At 37.4% G+C, this 23,334-nt stretch overlaps 1 protein-coding gene across 2 annotated transcripts in view; it reads left to right on the forward strand.

Annotated features, from left to right (window-relative positions):
- Nucleotides 1-475: 475 nt before the first annotated feature.
- Nucleotides 476-23,334, forward strand: part of LOC107863740 (valine--tRNA ligase, chloroplastic/mitochondrial 2) — an 85,048-nt gene continuing 62,189 nt past the window's right edge. Inside the window, exons 1-5 of one of the 2 annotated variants that reach the window (XM_016709850.2) lie at nt 476-709; nt 811-901; nt 1,937-2,063; nt 14,529-14,612; nt 15,422-15,516. In XM_016709850.2, coding sequence (XP_016565336.2) covers nt 487-709; nt 811-901; nt 1,937-2,063; nt 14,529-14,612; nt 15,422-15,516 — 620 coding nt within the window. In that variant the 5' untranslated portion in view covers nt 476-486. The remainder of the gene's footprint in view (nt 710-810; nt 902-1,936; nt 2,064-14,528; nt 14,613-15,421; nt 15,517-23,334) is intronic. The other variant, XM_047408307.1, reaches the window with a different exon arrangement.

Below are 23,334 nucleotides of genomic sequence, written 5' to 3' on the forward strand. Positions count from 1 at the left end.
TATCTCTATTTATGTTATATATTTAAATATCTCTCTCTTTCTCTCTCTTTATCTATCTATCTATAGAGAGATATGTGTATAGATTATATGCACTACTAATTCATAATTTAGTGATTCACAAAGTATTAACCTATTCAGGACAACAAATGCATTGACTATTATCGTAATAAAAAGTTTGAAGTATTTATAGTTTCCAACAATTAAGATTCAATTTTTTCTAACTAACATTCAGTTCAAGTTTGAATCTTGTAAATTAAAATGCATTGCATAGGTTTTCACGATAATTAAAATTTCATCTTTTTACGTTAGTTGTTATTATTTCTATTTTATAAATATTTTCTTGTTGGTTCGAATCATTAAAAACTAAAAATCGATAAACCAAAATCAATAAAAAATATCTTATTAATTAATTATTAATTTTACATATTTTAAAATTGAAAACCAATAAATCAAATCAATAGCATATAAAATCAAACCGAACGGATCATGCACACTATCGTGAAAAAAGCCTTTGCTCGGCGGGAGGATAATATAACAGCTCTGGCCAGTAGCGCTGGTGAGAAGTGTCCACCTGCAATGGCTGTGTGCACTTCCTCTTTCTTATCTTCTACTTCATGCCCGCCCTTGTGCTTTCGTTTCAATCCTCTTATCTTCTCTGCAAGACGTCGTTCTACTCTCTCACTTTCCCGTTCTCGTCGATTCTTCTTCAGTAAGCTTCGTCTCCTCTCTAAATGTCCCTATCCTTTTCAATTCCGAAAATGCATAATTGGGTTTAGGGTTGTTCTACCTAATTATGGTTTTATGATGCAGTCTCCGCGGAAGCAGAAAACCGTGTTATCTTTACTTCACCCGAATTTGCAAAGTCATTTGATTTCAGTAATGAAGAGCGCATATATAAATGGTAGTATTTCTTTCACTGGACTGAAATTTCCATTAGTTCATTTCCGCTATTTTGTTGAATTCTTCATTTTATTTATGGAGTGGAAGGGTCCTTGGAGTAACTATAGTGGCGGACTTAGGATTTAATGATAGTGAGTGCTTAATTTAAAAATTGCAAAAAACAAAAATTCACCTCAATGAGGTTTGACCATGGGCATAAAGTCAACCTAAATACCAATGCATCCAACTAACTTTTTATTTAGTGGGTGCTTTTATATATTATATATCTATTTTTATATATTTTCTATGTAATTTTACCTATTTTGCATCGAGTTTAGTGGGTGCCGGAGCACCCCACAAATGAATGTAGGTCCGCCCCTGAGTAACTGGTAGAGTTGCCTCCTCTTGACCTCCTGATCACAGGGTCAAGCCGGAGAAACAACCTCTTGCACAAATGCAAGGTAACACTGCATATTGTGCAGCGGTTCTTCCCCGGACTCCGGGTCTACGCTAACCCGAACTCCGTTTCTACGCATAGCAAGAGCTTTAGTGCACCGGGCTGCCTAATACTGCGTATTGTGGTCCGGTCCTTCCCTGGACTCCGGGTCCGCGCATAGCAAGAACTTTAGTGCTCCGGGCTGTCTTTTTTTTGGTTTATTTTTGGAGTGCCTGATAGGCTAACAACAGTTATGGACAAAAATCTGTTCAGTAGAGAAAGCTTTTTGTTTCTACCTTGGACAAAAGGACCTATGAACTTTCCAACTTTAAAGTCTTGCAGTTTTTTGTATACATAACTTTTCAATATTTTTGACCAAAAAAATAACTTTTCAATATTAACTTCAATTGACTATACTTGGAGTGACTATTAATTACACAAAGTTTGGCTAGTTTGTAGTAGGTTGTTCTATCTTCTTCTCCATGAATAATACAAAGCCAAACTAATAAAGTCATGTGATTTGACATAACATTTCTGCATCTCCAGAATGATGGTAAATGACCGCCTTCTAATTATTTGCTACTCTGTAAAATACTAATATATGAAATTTTTGATATTTAGGTGGGAGTCTCAGGGATATTTCAAACCAAATATTGTCAAAGGGAGTGATCCTTTTGTAGTTCCGATGCCACCACCTAATGTTACCGGCTCGCTGCACATGGGCCACGCTATGTTTGTGACACTTGAGGTTGCATTCAATATTAAATGAATGAAATCTATACATGCTCTTATTACAGTTCTTTTTTATCTTCTCTAACTATTTTTTTGAGTATCTTTCTTGAGTTATACAAGGGCATCATTCAGTATATCAAGTAATTATAGTCTAACTCTCACTTGCTACTCTATTCTCCTATTTTGGCGCACAAAGCTGAAGCCTGAAAGTAAAGTTGAATTACACAATAGCTTACGCAAAAGAATCCCTGTAATTCCAACTGAATGGATGTGTTGTCGTATCTTTGCATTATTAAAAATCATTTCTGGAAATGACTAACTAAGGCAGGAGTTATGGGCTGTAAAGTGGAGGAGTTACTGTTTACCTATCTAGGATTGTCTCTGAGTGCTAAAAGGCAATGACAAGCAGATGTGGCAAGGTGTCTTTGGACAAGTGCAACGGTAAATTAGTTCCATGGAAAAGACAGTTCTCATCTTTTGGGGGAAGACTTACATCTGTTAATAGTGGTTTAGATGGTATTCCAACCTCTCTAATGTCTCTTCCCAGAATGCCAACAAAATTGAGAAGAAACTAAATATGGGGAATAAGTTTTTATGGGAAGGAAGTTCTGATAAGAGAAAGTTTAATTTGGTCAAAATGATAGGAAGCGATGAAGAAAAAGAAAGATGGGGCATGGGAATGAGGAACCTGAAGCTGCATAATAAAATCTTACTTTTTAAATGGCTCTGCAGATACAATGATGGCGGAGGAAGCTTATGGAAATAGGTTATAGATGCAAAATATGCCAAGAGAGACAATCAAAATCCTCACGCGAACTCACCCAAAAAATTCCACTTCTGTAAGGTTACTCATGTGCTCTCACGTGTCACTCTCTCTTGAGACGTCTGGTTTCATGCGCCCCACACCGACAGTGTGTTTGACGTTTCCCGACAGATTTTTTTTCCCAGTAGGGTCGCCCATCATTCTGATCCTACCCATATAATTCTTGTTTGATTTCAACCACTTTCCGGTGGTCATATGTGATTTGCCGATGACAGAAACAAGGCTTTCCAATTTCTGACGACACCATGTAGTTTCTCAGATTCCAACGGCTTTTCTTCAGGTCCTTCTGTCTCAAGCCAGAATTTACTCTATTTTGGATACTAATAAGTAATAACACACTGTTCCGTTTTGACCCATCATATCTCTCGGATCCAATATTTTTAGCACTAAATCTATGGTTTCTGGCAAGCCAAACCATGACATCAACATAGCACTCTTGAAATGTAGTGCGTTTATCTTGGTCTTTCTTTGTTTAGTTATGGTGCAAGTGACAGGTTGTTCAGGATCACTTGGTTAAACATGCCAAGGATATTACTGAAAAAGATAGGGGAAAACTGGAGAAGATTGAAACTCAATTGTGTAGTCTGATGTGGAGATTTATTGGTTTGAGGTTGATGCTAATGTTCCGACCTTTCCGAATTTGCTTCTTAGTTTGGAACAAAGCTCGTGGGCTATACACAAATGACATTTTTCGCTTTTACAATGTGATTTCTGTTATGGTGCAAGGGACAAGTTGTTCAGCATCAGTTGGTTAAACATGCTAAGGATATTACTGTAAAGGATATTTCTAGTCATCTCGTACCACCTGCAGATTCTTTTCTTCTAGCATCTTAGACTGCATTTCAAACGAGAAATTTACATGGAGGCTGTTATGGGAAACAACAACCAAGATGTGGCTGTTGTAACAAATTGGGCCATACTCGTGATGTGTGCTACTCTCTACACGATAAACCAAAGAATGTTTATGTTGCTGAGACTGAATCCGCTGGTAATCTAACTAATAGTTGTTCTCCTTATCTGAGGTAGAATACAATGACTTTCTTCGGTATTAAGAGAGTAAGCAAACATCGCCAGTAATAGCTTTCGTTGCACAGTGGTAATCCTGTTGTTCGTATCTCACAATCCACTACACTTGGCCCTTGGGTCATGGACTCATGTGCTTCCGACCGCATTTCTGGTAACAAATCCTTATGGTCTGATATTACATTATTACTTATTCTCGGTCCCTTCCCACTGTTTCATTAGCTAATGGTTTTCAAACCATGGCAACTGGAGTTGGTCAAGCCAATCCTTTACTTTCCTTGACTCTGAATAATGTTTTTTGTGTCCTTGGTTGTTCATTTAGCTTTCTGTCAATTAGTCATTTGGGTAAGGCTTTAAATCATTTCATCTCATTCTTTAGTGACTTCTTTGTTATACAGGACCTTAATATGGGAAGGATGATTGGCGAAGGGTGTGAGTTAGATGGAGTTTATTATCTCAATTCTCCCAGCTCCACTATGATTTGTTCGGTCTCCAACTATCTAAATTTGATCCATAAACAATTAGGATACCCTAGTTTATGTAGACTTCAAAAGTTGGTTCCTAGCTTGTCAAAATTATACAAGTTAGACTGTGGGTCATGTCAATAGGGGAAACACACCTTGATTTGATTGATAAATCCAACCAAAATTACTATATAGTCAATTCAAGGAGAGAAATGAGTTTTCCATGCTAGCCATCGGAATCTAACGAAGGTCCGAGCTATTTTTTGACGTAGTCCTAATAATCATGCAGTGTCTTTTTTTCATTTAGTTCATAATGATATTTGGTGTCCTAGAAGAGTTTATTCCATATTGTCTCTTAAGTATTTTGTTAGTGTTTTTTTTTTTTTGATGAAATAAGAAGGATATCATTAACAAATAACATCAGGAGGATGCAAACATTACAAAGAAGAGATTATCAACTCCCTGGAAAGAAAAAAGAAAGTTATCACAGCTATTAAATCTATGTTAGTTTCATTGATGATTACTCAATGTGCACTTGGATTTTCTTAATGGAAGATCATTCTGAATTATTTTTTATATTTTTCAAACTTTTTGTTCGGAAATACAAAATCAATTTAGTGTTTCTATTCACACTTTTGATAGTGATACTAGGGGTGACAAATGGGCCGATTGGATTGGATTTGAGATGGATTGACCTTAAATGGATTGGATTACAATCCACCCATATATTGTACAGGTAAATATGGATCTGGTTAAATATGAATAAGGTAAAAATGGTTGGAATGACTTTTACTCCTAAAGCCCAAAAACTTTAGTACTTTTATATGCATATCAATTCGATTTTTTCACCTCAACCCCACCCTTCTATTTTTTTTTTTAAATTCTTACCCCGCCCCACACCTATCAGCCCCCCATACCCCTACCCCGTACACTGCCTAATTTTTTTTTAATTTCTTTTTTAAAGGAAAAAATGTGCAAAAAATATATGTACTTAGACGAAATTTGCAGTTACGCACCCAGAACTTTGGGGGAGTCCTATGACACCCCTATACTATTTTTTACCCTATTTAACTGGCATATATTTGCCCCTTATCAAACATTTTTTTCTTACGTGCTCAATGTGCATGAAATATATGCAGTGGTCCAAGTATCAAATAAATGCCAGTTAAATACGATAAAAAATAGTCTAGGGGGGTCATAGGACTCCCGCAAAGTTCAGGATGCGTAACTGCAAATTTCGCCAAATTATAGGTATTTTTTGTACCTTTTTCCTTTTTTTTATCTTTGTTATTTGAAAAATTTCAAATTTCTTTTACCCCACCACCACCCCTACCTTGACCCCCACTCCCTACCAGCCACCCTACCCCTAAATTTTTTAAATTTACTTTTTGAAAATTTTCAAAAATTTTATCTTACCCCACCCCCTACCATTCTCCCACCTTCATCACCATTCGGCCCTTCAAAAAAATTTAATTTTTTAAATTTGTTTTTTTTTTAAAATTTCCAAATTTTTCTTACCCCACACACCCTACCTCAAACCCGCCCCCTACCAGTCCCTTCTTCCCCACACCTTCTAACTCGACCCTCAATCCCCCAAAAAATTAATAGAATTACTTAACCCACTCCACCCTTTTACCCGCCTCCCCCACGCCCCACACTCTTTACCCCGTGCGCCTCCCCACAAAAAGATTCACGCCCGTACACTTCTAATCCCCCCCCACCCCTACCCCTTCCCCACCAATTTTTTTTTTTAAATAATGTTTTTCGTACCCTCCCCCACCCCACCCCATTTTTCTATCCCCTCCCGTAGCCCGTAACCCTCGCACTCCAAAATATTTTTAAAAGAAAACCTTAAAAAATGAAATTTTTTTCTACCTCCAACCCTATTCCCGTACCCCTACCCACCCACAAAATTTTCATAAAGTAAAATTAAAATTTTTTCTCAAGAAAAAACTTCTGCCCCCTCCCCCCTTCCCAATCCACCCTACCCTACCACCCCCAGTCCACCCCACCCCAACCCACGCTCTAATTTTTTTTACAAAACAAAAAAAAAAGAAAAATTTAGTGCTATTAGAGATGTTGAACATAAGTGGGTGATCTATGGGCTTATATAGATACCTACATTTTACTCACTTTGTCCATATTTTTATGAGCTTTTAAAATGGTTTGAAGTCCATAAATATCCATTTAAAATATGAGTGATCCAATTAATTAAATGTGGGTCAAATGGACTCCTTTCTCTTATATGGGTTGAAATTGTCACCCCTAAGTGATACTACACATGAATATTTACAAGTCAATTTCAACAATTTGTCTTCCCATAGAGTTCTTCATCAGATATCTCCTTACAAAATGGAGTTGCGGAGAGGAAAAATAGGAATATTATTGAGATGGTACGCACCCTAATCATACAAGTAAATGTTCCATTGCATTTTTAGGGGATGCAGTGTTCTCCTCTATGATTAACCGTATGCCTTCCTCTAATATTCAAAATTAGGTTCCACACGATTTTATTTCTCTTGTTAACCCCATTTTCTCTTCCACTAACCATCTTTAAGAGTACATACTTTGTCCATGTCCTTACTTTAGGAAAAGACAAATCAGCTCCACGTGCTCTTATATGTGTCTTTCTTTGTTATCGAAGTACAAAATGGATATCGATGCGTCTTACCTGACCTTCATCCCTATCTTATTTCCCGTGATGTTACTTTCTTTTAAGGTCATTCATACTTTACAGCCTCTTCTGCTGAGCATTAGGCATTTATGAGGTGCTACCGGTTCTATCTTTTGGGGATCTTGCCATGGTCTGTCCTTCCACATCACCTTCCACATCACCTTTTATAGGCCTATTTTCTTCCACTGCACCTCCACCACTATTGATGATATCATCATTGTTTGCATTAAGACAATGCACGCCTGCCATCGGAATCCTTGCTTATTGAGGACTTGTCTACATAGAGGCCTCCCGTTGCCACTCTAAGAGGTATTCACTCTACTTGTAACTCTCATGCTATCTATACTTGTTTGAGCTATCATCATTTGTCACCAACCCATTCTGCCTTTGTATCATCACTATCATGTGTATCTACTACAAGTGAAGCGCTTTTTCATCCAGGATGGCTACAAACTACGATTGAGGAGATGTGTTACACACTGTGGTACTTGGGCTTTTTCCTCTAACTCTAGGTAAGTCTGCAGTTGATTATTGTTGTATGAGGCAGAGTGTTGGCCAGTCAAAAACTCCCAAGTTCAAAAGATGCATGTCGCGAAAATGAGGTTGTTGAGATGGATGTGTGGGCATACTAGGTGTGATAGAATCAGGAATGAGGATATTCGAGATAAGGTAGGAGTGGCCTCTGTGGTGGACAAGGTAGGGATGCGAGATTGAGATGGTTTGGACATGTGATGAGGCGAGGTTCAGACGCCCCTGTGAGGAGGTGCGAGAGGTTGGATATAATGAGTACGAAGAGGGGTACATGTAGGCCAAAGAAGTATTGGGTAGAGGTGATTGGACAAGATATGACAAATATTTAGGCTACTGAAGATATGACCTTAGATAGGGGATGCGGAGGACGCGAATTAGAGTGGAAAGTTAGTCGAGTAGGAGAGCTATCGTGCATTAGTCATAGTATGGTGGCATAGGGTTTAGTCTTAGATATGTCTTTGTTGTTGCTTGTTGTGTTTTCATTATCACATTATTTTGTGGTTGATTATTGTTTTATGGTAGATTCTGCACTATTCAGTGTTGCCATATTTTCTCCAATGTGTTCCTTTTCTTTGTACCTGAGTTTGCTATACTTGAGCCTAGGTTCTTATGGAAACAACCTCACTACCTCCCCGAGATAGTGGTAAGATTTGCGTACACTTTACCCTCCCTACACCTCACTTGTGGGATTTTACTGGGTATGATGTTGTTGTTGTGGTTGGCCTCAATGAGCAGATAAAAAAAGGTAAATTAAAAAAAATGATAAATTAACTATTGATGTTTTAAATTAACTTGACATCTTATATGAGGTCTACTTAAATTTTTTTCACACCTATTCTTTATAGTAATTTTGCTATATCACTTCTAATAAGTTATTATGAGTCATTTAAGACATGTCTGTTTCGCTGCTTTAATTGTGATTTTATTGTATCACCCCTAATTAATTATTATGGTCATCTAAAAATTAAAAAATTAATAATATTTCTTAAGAAAGGTAAAATAGACAAAATGATATGTCCACATAAAAATTTTGGTTGACTATCAAAGTTATATTAGTGCCACATAAATTGGGATGGGACAGAAAAAAGGGCAGTCCGGTGCACTAAAGCTACCGATATGAGCGGTGTTCGGGGAAGGGCCGCACCACAAGGGTGTATTGTACGCAACCTTACCTTGGATTTCTGCCAGAGACTGTTTCCAAGGCTTGAACTCATGACCTCCTGGTCACATGAGAACTACTTTACCAGTTACTCCAAGGCTCCCTTGAAATGTATTGTACATAACATATATTATTTGGAACTGAGATAAAATATTTTGTAAATAACAATATTAATATAAAAGATATATATAAAAAAATTGATTGATTGTCGAATTTTATCTGTGCCACATAAGTTGGGACGGAGAGAGTTATTGAAAAATAGTGTAAAAAAAATTATAAGTCACATAGTTAACAACTTAAAAAATTTAAAAGATATAAACTACTTGGCTGACTCTTGAAATTATATCAGTGTAATTTAAATTGGAATAGAATAAAAATATTATAAATCACAATAATTAAAAACTTAAATACCCAAGGGTGTGGCCTAGTGGTTCAATGAAGTTGGGATGAGCACCATGAGGTCTCAGGTTCAATTCCCAGCAAAAACAAACACTAGGTGTTTTCTTCCCATCTGTTTTAGCCTTGGTGGACAGAGCTACCTGGTACCTGTTGCTGGTGGGAGGTGGCAGGTATCTCGTGGATTTAGTCGAGGTGTGCACAAGCTGGCCCGGACACCATGGTTATCCAAAAAAAAAAAAAAATTTAAAAATTAAATAATTTTAGTGACTGATTATCTAAATTCTGTTTGTGTCACATAAATTGAGATAAAAAATAACATATAGCCGTTGATATCTAGTGCATTGACAAGCCATTTGTCTATTCTACTTTTTTGGAAATATGAGGGGTACTAATTTTGTAGTATTAATGACTGGTTCTAAAACACAGCAAATCCATATTGACTTTCAATTTTTGAGAATTTAGTCTCCATTTTGATTGCCAAAGGTTTATGTGATTGAATTTTCTAGTGCAATACGAATACGATTGAAAATTTTGAACATAATGAAGCTGTATAGGAGTTGTAGTTATCATGCGGTAGTTAAATAACGTTTCACTTCCCACTAGCAGGTATACTTGCTATATCTCTTTTCTCTATGACAGTTGTAGTTATCATGGAACAGGTGATACAAGTTGTCACTTTTCCCTTGTCTTTTTGCACATGAAGACACTCTTTTCCAAAGGTTTTGTCTTTTTGCACATGAAGAGACTCTTTTCCAAAGGTTTTGTCTTTCAGAGATTTCTACATCTATTTAAAGGTTAGGCATAGGGTTTGGAGTGTTGAATGGTGTGACCCTTTCATCTAAAAGTTTAAATTGTTAGATTATGACACACTTTTATTTGCTTAATTATGTTTTCAACACGCCCCTCACGTGTGGCCCTGGTTATTATTCATTGGCGAAGCACGTCGATTTTTTTTTTTTTTTGACAATTGAACCACTGGACTTTTTCCTGCTCTGGCGCCATATTGAAGTGTGTGATCGCTTCATCTAAAAGCTTAAGCTATTCCTCCTCTGGACATGTCTTCTCACCTTGGTGATTTAGCACATTGCCTCCATCGTAGTGGCTTGAGCAACTCTGGTATCTCCTCACTCAATGCCATTTGACACTATATCGGCATTGCCCCCGTCTTAGCAGTTTGCCTAATTTTGATCTGGTCTCCCAATGTAGTGGCATGGCTATTTTAAGATGGATACTGTCTCCTCGATGTAGAGGTTCCGCCCAATTCTGACCTTGCGTCCCCTTAAGTGGTTTGGCTCATTTTAACATATATGGTGGTTGACTCTGCCTAAGTCTGATGCTCAAACTTTAGGAAAAGAAGCTTGCTTTTATCTCTTTTCTCACAAGTGTCCTGATCTACAGGCATACGTTGCCCTCGCTTGGCCGCAGCTTTGCATAGAGCTTACTCTTGGAGATTGCTTTCCTTCGTGATGTTAGTTACATAACATATTCGCCCAACACAGTTGTTTCTGTGACACTCGTGCCAACAGCCTCCATTAGCCCCTTGCATGGTAGTTGAGGGTCTTACGTCTGTTCATTTCAGCCCTTAACATGAATAGGTATTTCTCGCTATGCTCCTTGACAAGATTTGTGCCTGTTCTAATTCCAAGTTTATAATCCATGGCTTGCAGCTCAGCATAACATTGTTGCTTGACCCGGAAAACATGGCGTTTTCTGAACTCTCAACTTACCGACATGGCCCAATTTTCAATTGAAATTCATATTGTTCAGAAAGAAATTTATGTTACCAATTTCACCTCATTAAATTGGCCAACAACTTTACCTCAATGCATAACATGAACAAAACATCTTGAGCTGATTATCTGATGCAACTGAATTAATGAACCTTCTTTGCTCGAGTTATGCAAGTACTAGGCACCATACCCATCCACAATCTCCACCTGACATTTTAGCCAAGTCCGTGTCTTGCTGAACAAAGCTGCCAATCCACTTCTGACAGAATGTGGCACATTGTATGATAATCACGTCCGAGAATATTGGTGCTATACCTACTCATCTGCCTAATCTTACAATATCACCCTTAGCATGATGGCGCTTAAACTAACCAAACATGCTTCAATCAATTCCTTCTAAAATATTATGCATCCTGCTTAGTAGACATCCCTATCGAAAGAGGATGCCCAAAATCAACTGGTAAAATATAAACGAAAACGTAAACAACTACTGTGAAATGGCATGAATCTGAAAGTTGTAGTTCATGGATAAAAAAAAGAAGTCTTTGGATTATCTTGTCACACAATTTAACGGGGAGGAATTACACTGTCACGCTCCATTTTTCTTGCATAAAGCGGGATCGACGTGACAATTCTTTTTAGGATGGTTTAAAGAGTGAGAGTCGCCACCTAACGAATTAAGGTGCGTTAGAGCACCATTCTATACAAACGTATTTTTTATTTAGTTTAGTTCACTAGAAATTCTGGTAAGGGTTCAAATTATCTCGAAAGGAAGGTGTTAGACACCTTTCGAGGTCCACAAATGTGGTTTCCGATCGAATTTGTATATTACGTGGGCTTCTACATGATAAACAAAGGTCAGTTATTCTTAATAACTTAATATTAACTAAGTGATATAATAAAGAGCACTTTCAACTAGTGTACATATCATCCAAAGAATGAAAAATACAAGAGATGCGAGACTGACCTTTTGCGACATGCAAATAATAATTGAATAATACCATAATTTGTGTATTCTTTGTCTTCCTCAGATTACAGACTCTAGTGAACTCCTTTGCTTTGTAGTATATCCGGTTAAAAAAATATTCAATAGTGATAAACTACAAATAATGAGAGACGTGTTAGTAAGATTTGCGACCTTAATTTGGTGGTAAATTTAATGTAAAAAAAAAGTAAACAAATTGTTAACACAAAGTTAAAATTGAGAGAGGGGGAGAGAGAGAGAGTGGGGTCAGGTATGACAAGGATGAAATGGGCCCAATGCGATGTTACTCCCTCTATTTTAATTTCTATGTCGACTCTCTTAAACGCCTTAAGACAAGACGAAAGAAATTCTTAAAGAAACTTATTCAAGAGTATTAAACAAAATATTTCAGAATTTGAAAGTCATGTGAAACTCTCTCTCTCTCTCTCTTTATATATATATATGTATATATATATGTATAACATTACCTTTATAAAAAAAAAAAATGTATATATATATGTATGTATAATATATAGATCGTATCAAAGTATGTTGATAATTTAGTATGGTAATAACAGTTGTCAAGTCCTTAAGACTTTTTGAAAGATTGACATATGAAATAAGAAAAGAAGGAAGAACGAGGTGCTTTATATTTTAATAAAGCTATATGCGCTTTATATGAGAAGTCAGTTGTAGCCTGTCTTTGTCATCATATCCCAAATGTACTTGACCCCCGATGGGGGACGACTCCATTTGAGCTCCGTATCATGTATTGACTCCTGCACTCACGGCGGCTGAACTCCGAGCGATGTCGCTCCATCGTAGAGTACATGTAAATGATATTCAAAGAGATGAGAGTATTTCTATTCTTAACGTTTAACTAATGAAAAGAAAAATTAAAATAATAAAGTAGTGATTAAACTAAACACATAAAGGAGAAAAGGGTTAAAGAAAACAATTTTCCACTGTTTTCTATTCCTACATATTGATTAATCCATTAGACCTTCGATATTTATCTTGGCCAAAAACATTATATTGACCCTCAAATCTGCATTCCTTCGTATTGGTAATTAATTGCTCAGTCATTCACAAAAACAAATACAAACAATATACGCTACTATTCCATTAATCATAGAAATGGGAAATAAACTCGACATATTATTGAACAAAAGAAAGACGCAACAAAAGGTTAAGAAAATTAATGTGAAGAACAAACTAAAACACTCCTGAGTAGCAAAAATGAATAAAGAGAAACAATATACCTTTAATGAGCAAAAGAACAAACACTACAGTGATTAGTTTAAATACAATAACTAATATTACCCATAAAGCCATATATCATTTCATTAGTAAAAAAACAAGAAAAACTACATGTATAAAGCAATCACTTATCTATCCAATTTTAAATTAAAATAGAAAATTTGTTATAAAATAGTACAGATGCATGAAAATATAAACTACTTCAAAGTGAAGGCAAAATTTGAAAAGATTGGACCTTTTATTTGATTTTCTGGAATACGCAGTGAGAAGATAGCCATGAATCTTTCTTCCGAACTCGACCGGAACCATAAGTGATGAACACGAGCAATACCTGGATCAAACTTCATTGGAAAATACCCAAAAGACTAACCGCAACTACGATTCTGTGACAAGTGGTTCGTAATAGAAACAAGGATGGTATAAGTAGTACGATGAGGTTTAACTATCGAGTTTCTATAGTTGTATTTTGATGGCTGATTTATGGTGAAGCAGATGAGGTTTCGGGTGGTGGTCACGGATCCGTCAGGGTGTTCTCATGGTGGAGATGGTGGCGAAAGTTTTGGACTTTGGGAAGTTCATGGTTGGAAATTGTGTGGGGACGATGTTAATGGAGATTATGACCGGTTTCATGGCTTCCAGTGGCTGAATTCTTCATGGGTATTTTAAGGTCACAATTCAGTGATATTGTGTATATCATTTCCTCCTAAAGTATAACATGAGGAAGTAGAAATTTCTCTCCCCCTTCTTTTTCTTCTTTTCCTCTTTTTCAACTCAAATCCATGTATATGTAGGAAGAAAAAGAAAAAAAAAAGTGACGCTGGGAGGAGGAGCAAAATTGGTAAGAGATCTTCTAGTTTCTTGCAAGAATTATGTTACATGGAAAGTAATGACATGGGGGGATTATTTGAGAATAATAATATTCTTCCACAAAAAGAAAAGATTTTAGGAGGATTTTATGGACATGGGAAGATTTGAATAAATTTGAATTTTGAACCTTTTTAAGACTAAATAGATTTCTTTCAAAAACAATATTATAAAATAGATAAACTACTAAATTACTAAGTGAGAGAACAACAACAACAACAACATTTGTGAATTATGAAAATTTGCATAAATAATTTAACAAAATATGTAAAAATATTATGTTTAAATTAGTAAAAATATAAAATCATATGATAAGACAAATTGTATTCGTCAAAACCATGAATGCGATATGCATATTCGTTTGAAACCAATATAATGCGTAAATAAATATTAACAGTAGATTTGTTAAAATAGTAGCCTAAGAGGCATACTGGGAGGTCAAAATTGGGTGTCAACACACACAATGTTTCTCTTGATTACTATTGGTCTATTACTTTGTCATATTTCAGCTCACAAAGTAATCATCTTATCTGTTAGTTGATATATCTCAGATTTCTAAATTGCTTCATTTTTGTCGTCTCCTTTGTCAGGATATCATGATACGATATAACCGTATGAAGGGAAGACCTACCCTTTGGCTTCCTGGAACAGATCATGCTGGTATTGCAACTCAGGTTCCCTCGGCATCCAAAAGTTTACTACTTTTACTTAAGTGCATCTCATTTTAGATTTGATCTTATAGTGCTTGCCATCCATTCGTAATTTTTTTTGATAACCGTGGTGTCCTCTGGGCCAGCTTGCCCGCACCTCGACTAATTCCATGGGATACCTGCCACCTCTAATCAGCAACAGGTACCAAGTAACTTGGTCCACCAAAGCTAAAATAGATAGGAAGAAATCACCTAGTGTTTGTCTCTGTTTGGAATTGTCTTGAGACCTCATAGTGCTCAACCCAACTTCATTGAACCACTGGCCACACCCTTGCGTGCCATCCATTCATAATTACGTTTCGGTTTCATCCAGTTCTGATGAAAATTCATACTTTCATGAACCATTTGGAGCATGCAAGAACTTTCGCTGCGAGATAGTTGAGTTTGAGCTATTTTCCAATGTTTATCTTTGTGCAAATGCACATAGAATGGAAGTTATTTTTGCTTGTTTTGGTGCACGGAACTGTGGTTGCCAATATGAGAAATCTACTTTTGATACTTTAGATGCTGATATTAGTTACAGATTGTTGATGTGTAGCTTAGGTGTTCCATCATTTACTTCCTCAAGTATGTCTACAGTTTCTTTCTCTGCGGTAGGTTGTTGGTAGTACTTTTTCTTTCTCAAACTTGTGGGATGCTCTACGTGTCATTTTTCCTTTATATTTTTAGAACTGTTCTCATTGTCCAGAATCATCTTAACTATCAAAATTATTATTTTGCTTCGGTGTGCAAAACTGAATACCTCTTATCTTTTTGTTTTTGCTGTTTTCCAGTTGGTTGTGGAGAGAATGCTAGCTGCAGAAGGAGTAAAAAAGGCTGATTTGGGTAGAGACGAGTTTACAAAACGAGTATGGGAATGGAAACAGAAGTATATCTACTCATTCTTATTGAAGCTATATATTTGTTAAATTTTGCAGTGCTACATGACTTGTGATCATAAAACTTTCTCAGATATGCTAACTGATCAAAAAAATGAAAGAGGTTTCTTCTCACCTAAATGTTGTTTTCCTAGGGATCTTTCAAGCTACTTGTCAAACTTTATCTATTCATTCTTTTTAATGGAATATCAATAATTTTATTAAACACATCCAGAAGATGCCGAAAGTTCTTTTACCTATTCTTTTAGATGATTAAACATATTTTGTTGAATGATTACGAATGGTAATCAACAAACCCTCACAAGTAAGAAAAGATAATGAACACCATGAAAAGGTAAAATACCAAGTTCGTCTTCTTCTTTGATAAGTAAATAAAACAATTTCCTTCTTGGATAGAGTAGTTGGCTTCTATTACTCAATGTCACAATACTAACAAGCTCCTCTCCACGGACATGAATATTTTAATTTCTAACTAGAAAACATGAAATGAAAAAAGTAAATAATATTTTCCGCTAGTTCTGCAATCACTGAGCAGTACAGTAGTAACAGGAAAGTTTTGCATGAGAATTTTTAACATAGAAATTTCCTTATTATTCTCTATTTATTAATATGCCAATGAATTGAGCTTTGATGTTTTAAGTATGTTGAAAACCTAGAAAAATAGAAACGTATAAGACACTCCTATCTATTAAACACAATAGAAACCTGTATCACTAATTTAATTCTTTGATGAAAGAGCTTCTTTTCTAATGGTTCGCTGGTTCTTTTTGTGGCACTCTCTTCCTTTACTGTTTGCTCCAGTAAGACTGATATCTTTCTATGTTTCGAAACAATTTAACTTTAATGTTTCCATTTTTATCTTTAATGATATGCTTTTATAGCCACACAAAAGAGACCGTACATACCAAAGTATTTTTTTTTTCTTTAACTCTGTGCTCAGTGCCACATAAAATCAAACAGGAAGGAGCAATTTTTTTTTCAATATCTCAACCTAAGTTTATACTTCTGGGATCTTTCATGGTTCCTATACAAAGGCGGCAGCCCCTTGAATCTTCTAATTTGTATGTGATGTTCACTTATACTGGAGGCTGATGCGGTGTTTTTTCTCGATGAGATAAATAATTTATTAAAAAAGGCATCTCGGTGCACTAAATCTCCCGCTATGCGCAGGATTTGGGGAAGGGCCCGTTCACAAGGGTATATAGTATGCAGCCTTACCTTGCATTTCTGCCAGAGGCTATTTCCAAGGCTTGAACCTATCACCTCTTGGCACGTGGCAAAAGCTTTACCAGTTACTCCAATGCTCCCCTTCAAGAGATAAATAATTAAATAATTTATTAGGTTGTATACAAGAGTGGGACCTACATAAAATATGGTTGTCGTCAAACAATACCCAGTTATATCTTGCTTGGTACTTCATGGGTGCCCCCAAAACTCTACTAAAACAAAATATTTGTTTAAAATATACAAAAGCAGACGTTTATCCCTTCAAATGCCTCCTTTGATTTTCTACCAAAAGTATCTCATGTGGTTGGAAGAGTAACATCCCATGATCATCGTCTTTTTGTCCTCTTTTTGATGGCCCAATCCCATCGAACAACTAGTTGAATTTGTAGTTAACACCACCAATAAGTTTCAAAGAGATTTAGCACTGACCACCTTGATTGAATTGTGATTTGACTGTTAACAACCAAATTATCCACATTGTCGTCAGTTATTTTACATGTGTAACACCTAGTAACATGCATTATCTTCATTCATTAATTTTCCTGTGTGAAGTACCCCACTTTGTATCTTGCCATGTGATAAAACACACCTTCCCGGAGTGATAAGTGGATTGGCCAAGACAATCTTATGAACTCCTTTCGTGATCTTTACCCTATTAGTCTTCACAGCAAGTTAATCTCAGTCAAATTTGGAGTCTAACAAGGTTGGAACTTGATCTTGAGAAGAGTTCTAAATGATTGAGAAAGTGAAAGGTTAACAAGCTTTGCTGAAATGTGTGATGTCCTACATCCATACGCCAGACCTCCCTGAAAAGCATTGGTGGATGCTCAACAACAAAGGCATCTTTATTATAAGATGGTATAGTAACTCAATTTAAGAACTGAGATTGGTATGTCTTGGGTGATGCCTAGATCTGGGAAGGATACGTTCTCTTGCTGGAGATCTAGAAGAAGCAGGAGAAAATGTAGAGCTTGGAATGTTGTCCCTTTAGCTTTGATGTGGATCGTTTGAAGGGAGAGAAGGAGTAGAAATGACTTTTGGGCAGTTGAGGAGTAGCCTTCGGTCCCTTATTTATTTGTGCACCCATGTAGTGCCGGGTTGTTTAGAGGATTGGGTGTCTTTTATAGACAACCAAGTTGGTTTATAGGTTCTTTACTTTTTGGTATACTTCTTGTATAAGGTTGATTTTGGCCCTGTGATTAATGAAACTGTTTACCTGAGCAAAAAAAAAAAAAAAAAATACTTAACAAGGATTTGACCTTGGAAACTCAGTTGGAAGATCGAAGTCAAGGGGACGATTTTCATCTGGTCAGTGGTTAGAAGGTTTGGCTAAGGGTTAAAAGAGGTTGCTTAACTCAATAGAAATTACAGAGAAGAGGTTCTAATATTTGCCAAAGATTCTATTGTCGTCAAAAAGTGCAAAATAATGAAAACCTATTCATCCACTGCAAGGCAACTGCACATCTGTGGCACGTGTACGTTTTTACTTTAGGGGTCGTTTGGTAGAGTGTATAAGAATAATGATGAATATGCTGTATTAGTAATGCCGATATTAGTTATGCTGGTATTAGGTATGTTGACATTATTTCTTATACACTATTTTGATTTGATTTATTAGAAATAACATGTAAGACATAATTTCTATAAAATAGTATTTGCTTACAAAAATACCCTCCTTTAATTTTGTGCACTTTCTTTTCAACAAAGGTCTTTTACCGTTAAAGATGAAGCATATATACAAGGCTAATAAAATCTGTTTTGAATAATAACCACCATTTTTTGAGTATTAGAGATGATTTATTCAAGTAAAAGTTTTACTAGCTCTACGTGAGAAAAGAAAAGAACATACAAAACAAATATTTCCTATCGATAATACGGTGTTGATTTTTTTTTAAAATGTAACTGCATTTCATAAATGAAACAAAAGTTAGACAAAAGTATTTTAATAGTTATATTCAGAGTATAAATATGCATCAGGTGTGGCAGCTAGAAAAAAAATCAATATTGAGGGGTTAATAATGTCATTACTCGAGTTAATGCATGTGTTGAAATCCTTTGTATTACTAATACATGGAAAATGGTGATATTAGTAATACACACCTTATACACAGTAGAGCGTACGGAAAAGGGTCAAAATTGCCCCTGAATTATGCCAAATGGACTACTTATACCCTCATTACATTTGGGATCAAAAATGCCCCCGCCTTTACCCAAGGCAGCCCGGTGCACTAAAGCTACCGCTATGCGCGGTGTTCGGGGAAGGGCCCCACCACAAGGGTCTATCGTATGCAGCTTTACCTTGCATTTCTGCAAGAGGCTGTTTCCAAAGATTGAACCCATGACCTCCTGGTCACATGGCAACAACTTTACCAGTTACTCCAAGGCTCCCCTTCTCCGCCTTTACCCATGAGACCACAAATACCCTTTAAAGTTGACGACCTAAAATTTTGAACGATGTGGCAAGCCACGCGGGACTTACCCCTCCACCTAAGCGCCAACCAGGATTCCTATTCTACTCTAACCCATTTGTGGTCACACAATTAGCACACCCAGAAGTCAAGAAAAAGAAGTTCAAAAAATAGACAAATTATATCAGCAATTCCCTTCAATAAAAATTCATGAAAAGCACAATATAAACTGATTGAACTCAACAAAAGCTAAACTCCAGAGAAGCTTCAAATCACAACAGCAACAACAAACCCAGTGTATTCCCACAAAGTGGGGTCTGGGGAGGGTAAGATGTACGCCGTCCATACCGCTACCTCCGAAAAAGTAGAGAGGCTGTTTCCGATAGACCCTCGGCTCAAGATAAAGAATAGTAAACAAGGGGATGAATGCCATAATAGAACGAAATGAGAAAATAGGAACTAAGAACTAAGAACTAAGAACTAAGAACTAGGGCACCCAACTAGTAGTAACATACACTCACATACCAAAGACACTTATGTACACAGTCCTAGGATTACTAACTCGGCTACACAAGATCTCTCCTGATTGCCTGCTACAACCCACACACTCACACTAGCCTTCTACCCTTATCCGCGACCTCCACACCTTCCTATCTAGGATCATGTCCTAAGTAAGCTGAAGCTGCTCCATATCATGTCTAATCACCTCACTCCAGTATTTCTTCGGCCTACCTCTACTCCTCCTAAAGCCATCCAAAGCTAGCCTCTCACATCTACGAACTGGGGCATCCGCGCCCCTCCTTATCACATGCCCAAACCATCTCAGCCTTCTTTCCCGCATCTTGTCGTCCACCGAAGCCACTCCCACATTTTCCCGGATAATCTCATTCTTAACTTTGTCCCCTTTAGTAAGCCCACTCATCCAATGCAACATTCTCATTTCTGCCACCTTTAATTTTTTGGATATGGGAGTGCTTGACTGGTCAACACTCCGCTCCATACAACATGGCCGGATGCACTGCCACTCTATAGAATTTGCCTTTAAGCCTAAGGGACACCTTCTTATGACACAACACTCCCGAGGCGAGCCTCCACTTCATCCAACCTGCTCCAATACGATTAGAGACATCCTCATCAATCTCACCATTCCCCTGAATCATAGACCCAAGATACTTAAAACTATCCCTCTTACAAACATCCTGGGAGTCAAACCTCACTACCACTTCATCCTCTTGCCTCAAGTCACTAAACTTGCATTCCAAATACTCCTTCTTGGACCTACTCAACCTGAATCCCTTAGACTCAAGGGTTTGCCTCCAAACTTTCAATTTGTCATTTACGCCCCCCGTGTCTCATCAATCAGCACTACATCATCCGCAAATAACATACACCAAGGCACCTCGCCTTGAATACTACGCGTCAACACGTCCATCACCAACACAAATATGAAAGAGTCGATCCTTGATGTAACCCTGTCTCGACCGGAAAATGCTCTGAGTATCATCCCGCCGTCCTTACCCGGGTCTTTCCTCCATCGTACATGTCCTTAATAGCTCTGATGTACGCCATCGAGACCCCTCTCACCTCCAAGCATCTCCAAAAAACCTCCCGCGGGACTTTATCATACGTCTTTTTCAGGTCGATGAACACTGTGTAAATCCCTCTTCCTTTCTCTATATTGGTCCACCAATCTCCTCACCAGGTGGATTGCCTCTGTCGTCGAGCGACCAGGCATAAATCCAAACTGATTCTCCGAAATGGATACGACCTGATACGAGTACGATCATGACCTTGGACACTTTTTGAGTATTTTAAAGATCATGTAAAAGGATGCACAAGCCCAAGTGTGAAGAAGGCCCAAACCCGCCCTTAAAGTGCACTCAATGGGCGGTTTGGAGCTCATGAATGAAAGGGCCCTTTAGTCTTTTGTCTCTTATTTTGTAATATAATATAAATAGAACATTATAGGGTTTCTAGTTCTTTAGTTGATTATTATTATTGAAAGAACACCTCTGAGAGTGTGAGAGAGAGTCCAATCGAAACTAGGGCATTGCACAAGTGTGGAATCATTTGTGTGTTGCATTTTGCTTGATACGTTGGTGCTTGGGTGGTGGACGCCTCTCTTGTGTCAATTGTAAAAGGTAGGTGATAGTTGTGTGTAGTGTTAAGGGTTCAAGAGTGGAACAAGCTCTTGGGTTCTTAGGATTATACCATCCATTTGTTTATCTTTCTATTTTTATTTTGTTGTAACCGTTGGTAGTGTCTTGTATTGTAACCCGTATTGTTCTTGTTGTTATAATATTGTTGTTCTTCATCCTATTATTGTTAATATAGTTTGGGATTGTTGGCTGCCAATAGGTGTTAAACACCTTATTCTCTTGTGTTTTTGTCGTTGTTCTTGACACCGAGTGTGGTCATCAAAGAGGTCCACGATTTCTTGACTAGTGGATTGTTTTGGTGTGTGGTTTTTGTGTCTTCCTTGGTCATTCTTGTCTTATTTGGTATCAGAGCAAGGTTTGATTTTGTTCCAACACAATCAATCTTGGGATTGTTATCTTGAAAATAAAAAAAAAGTGAAAAAGAAGAAAAAAGAAAAAAAGTTACTGTTCACGTTTGGTCTTTCAAAATACTTGATTTTTGTGTGTTTTGTGTGTTTCTAGTGTTAGATCTTTGTTCTCTAACACTATTAGAGTCTAGAAATTGAAAATCCCAACAAAAAGAAAATCCCCTAAAAAAAATACTAAACCCGTTTTTGAACCTACGTCAAATTATGAGTTTTTGATTTTGTGTTTTCTTGTGTTTTTAGTGGTAGATTTGTGTTCTCTAACACTATCAGAGTATAGGGTTCGAATTTAAGCTAAATTGGAGGTTATTTGTGCCATCCACCATTGTTGAGCTTGAGTTTGAAGAAACTTGAAGGTGGGATCTCATTGTGGGAGGTTGTTTTGAACTAACGTGTGTTTTGTTTTGTAGGATTTGTATTGTATTGTTGTGTGTGACGTTGTGGACTGATTAGGTGTCTTGTTGGACCGTAACATGAAGGGTTATTTTCGGTATAACAACAATGGAACTCGAAGCTTCAAATGCTCAAACAATGGACAATAATGCCATCAATCTCATTTTTGTTCGCCTTGAAACTATGTCCCAAGATTTGGCTAGGTTGAATGTGGGTCTTGAGAAATTAGATATGGATGTGGCATCATTGAGTGGGAGAGTAGAACGAGTGGAAAGCCAAAAGATTTGACCTTCCACCCCTCAAAACAATTCCCCAACTAATGCTCCCGAGACCTTGCACCAAATGCTATATCCACCAATTGCCACAAATCCAACCAATCTTTACTCCCGAAGTCGAGAACACGATAGACCAAACCATCCTCCACTCCACCAAGTCCAACAAGAAGGGCTTGGAACCCAAATACCACCACCAAATCCGTACCCTCTCATCCAAACTCCACTTGACCAAAAACCTTATTATCCAAATACAATCCCGTCACTACAAACCCCACTTAACCCAAATAGACCCATCCATGTTGAGGGCTATGGTAGGGGAGGACAACATGATGGTTATGGGCCGTATGATGATGTTTACTTGAGGGAAGAAAGAATGAGGGGTAGACATGGTGAGTTAGGTCGAGAGGTGAGAGATGGCCATTCGAACCGAGATGTAGGTCTCAATTCCATCAAAGTGAGCCTTCCCGTTTTCAAAGGTGAGAGTGATCCCGAAGCCTACCTTGCGTGGGAGTCGTCTTGTGAAGAGATCTTCCTACTTAATGATCTCACCGAAGAAAAGAAAAGTTGCTATTCTATAGCTCACTTCGAAGGGTATGCTAAACATGGTGGGAGTATGTTAAACGGTTTGGGAATGAGATGATTGGGGGACAACCTCCTCCTTGGTTTTGGTTGAAGAACCTTGTGCGGCAAAGATACTTGCCGAGACTTATAGACATCAGCTCCTTGCCAAATTGTACAATTTGAGGCTAGGGAGCAAGCGTGTCATGGCGTACTACGACGAATTTCAACAATTGATGTTGAAACTAGATCACCGGGGAGAACAAGTGAGTCATGACATTGTGCGCTTCAAAGTCGGGTTGAAAAGGACATCTCCAGTCGCATGACGCTTCATAAGTTCGACACCATTGATGGCATCTTCCAAGCAGCATTGGAGGTTGAAAG

Source organism: Capsicum annuum, chromosome 3, assembly GCF_002878395.1.
Source record: "Capsicum annuum cultivar UCD-10X-F1 chromosome 3, UCD10Xv1.1, whole genome shotgun sequence".
In the NCBI taxonomy this organism is placed as follows: Eukaryota; Viridiplantae; Streptophyta; class Magnoliopsida; order Solanales; family Solanaceae; genus Capsicum; species Capsicum annuum.